The sequence below is a fragment of the Ceratina calcarata genome, unplaced genomic scaffold (genome assembly GCF_001652005.2).
Source record: "Ceratina calcarata isolate Rehan_Ccalc_2016 unplaced genomic scaffold, ASM165200v1 scaffold589.2, whole genome shotgun sequence".
Taxonomy (NCBI): Eukaryota; Metazoa; Arthropoda; class Insecta; order Hymenoptera; family Apidae; genus Ceratina; species Ceratina calcarata.
Window position 1 is genome coordinate 27,073 of NW_017177119.1, and position 1,310 is coordinate 28,382.

Sequence of the window (1,310 nt, forward strand, 5' to 3'; positions counted from 1 at the left end):
TTCGCAGACGACGGTACTGTTATACACGTACATATTTTTATGTTATCTATGTCTCATCCGTAAATATGTATCATCCATAAACATGTATCTAAAGATGTCTCATCCGAAAACATGTACCTAAGCTGTCTCATCCTTTATCTAAATCAATAGCCAGTCACCAAAATCACTATTACTCATTCTGAACCTTGTCATCTTCCAAACTTTTCCCACCACTTCTTCATATCCAAAGGTCATTTCTCCCAAACCCTTAAATAGCCCTACCCTCTCGTCCTGAGGCAGTCTTAGTTTTGGTCTCGTAATATTCACTACATTTGTAATAAAGTTCAGTCTTTCCACGCAACGTTGATCCTTAATTATTAACCTTTGAGTGATACCCGAAATTCTGGTTTTAACTTCGAGAAGTGAACCACAACCGGGTATCACAAGACGATTTCGTTTGAAAAACGCTTTACTCACAGTGACGACGGCAATGTCATTTGGGTAAGCTTGGGCATTGTTGGAGCTGTAATTCGGGTGTACGGTGGCGCTAGCAACGCGGTGACTTTGACCACCATTCTTGAGGCTGACTGTACCAGTGACGACGGTGAAACCGTTCCACGGGGCGGACACGACACCCTGAATGCAATGAGCAGCGGTGACCACGTGCCTTCGGCCGACCAAAGTACCACCGCAGAAGTGTGACCCTTGATTTCTCAGGGACACTTGATACGGATACTGTCCAAGCCTGGCATTCGTACCGCCAACAATTCTTGTCGGGTCCTCAGGGAAAGCCTCTGTAGTAATAGACATTAATTTATTTTAATTTTATTACATTAACATTATTAAGACAGAAGTAATTTTTATTGGAAATAACTTGAGTTGGTCTATTGAATTATTTCATACTTACGGGCGAAGGCAATGCCGAGGATGAGAATCAGAGGTAACGCAAGTTGGGCCATTGTGACTCGAGGACTGTTGAGCACAATCTGCTGATTAAGCGAAATCTGGTCTTTTTATACGAAAATCGATATCTATATTAGATATACATCTTATAGATATCTATCTTGATAACCTTGACAATTCTTCTTATACTCTTTTGTTCGGAGAGATACGCTGTGTATTTCCACGTTCTCATACATGCATGCAATACACTTGACCGATTCGTTCATTTTGCAAAATTTCTTATCAATCATCGTACGATTTTTGAATCTAATAATATAATAACGAAACATTGTTCTCATATCTATAGAAAGATAAATACCATTTGCGTTTCCTGTTGTTCTATTTTTTATACAGATAATTTAACATTTGTGGAGATTACTTATAAATTT

The 1,310-nt window shown here is 39.2% G+C and overlaps 1 protein-coding gene across 1 annotated transcript; it reads right to left on the reverse strand.

The window, feature by feature from the left end:
• Positions 1-138: 138 nt before the first annotated feature.
• Positions 139-947, reverse strand: LOC108629846 (trypsin-like). Its single transcript, XM_018032754.2, has 2 exons — positions 887-947; positions 139-773 (listed from the first exon to the last, which is right to left on the reverse strand). The coding sequence occupies exons 1-2, from the start codon at positions 936-938 to the stop codon at positions 139-141; spliced, it is 687 nt and encodes a 228-aa protein (XP_017888243.1). The 5' UTR covers positions 939-947.
• Positions 948-1,310: the final 363 nt, after the last annotated feature.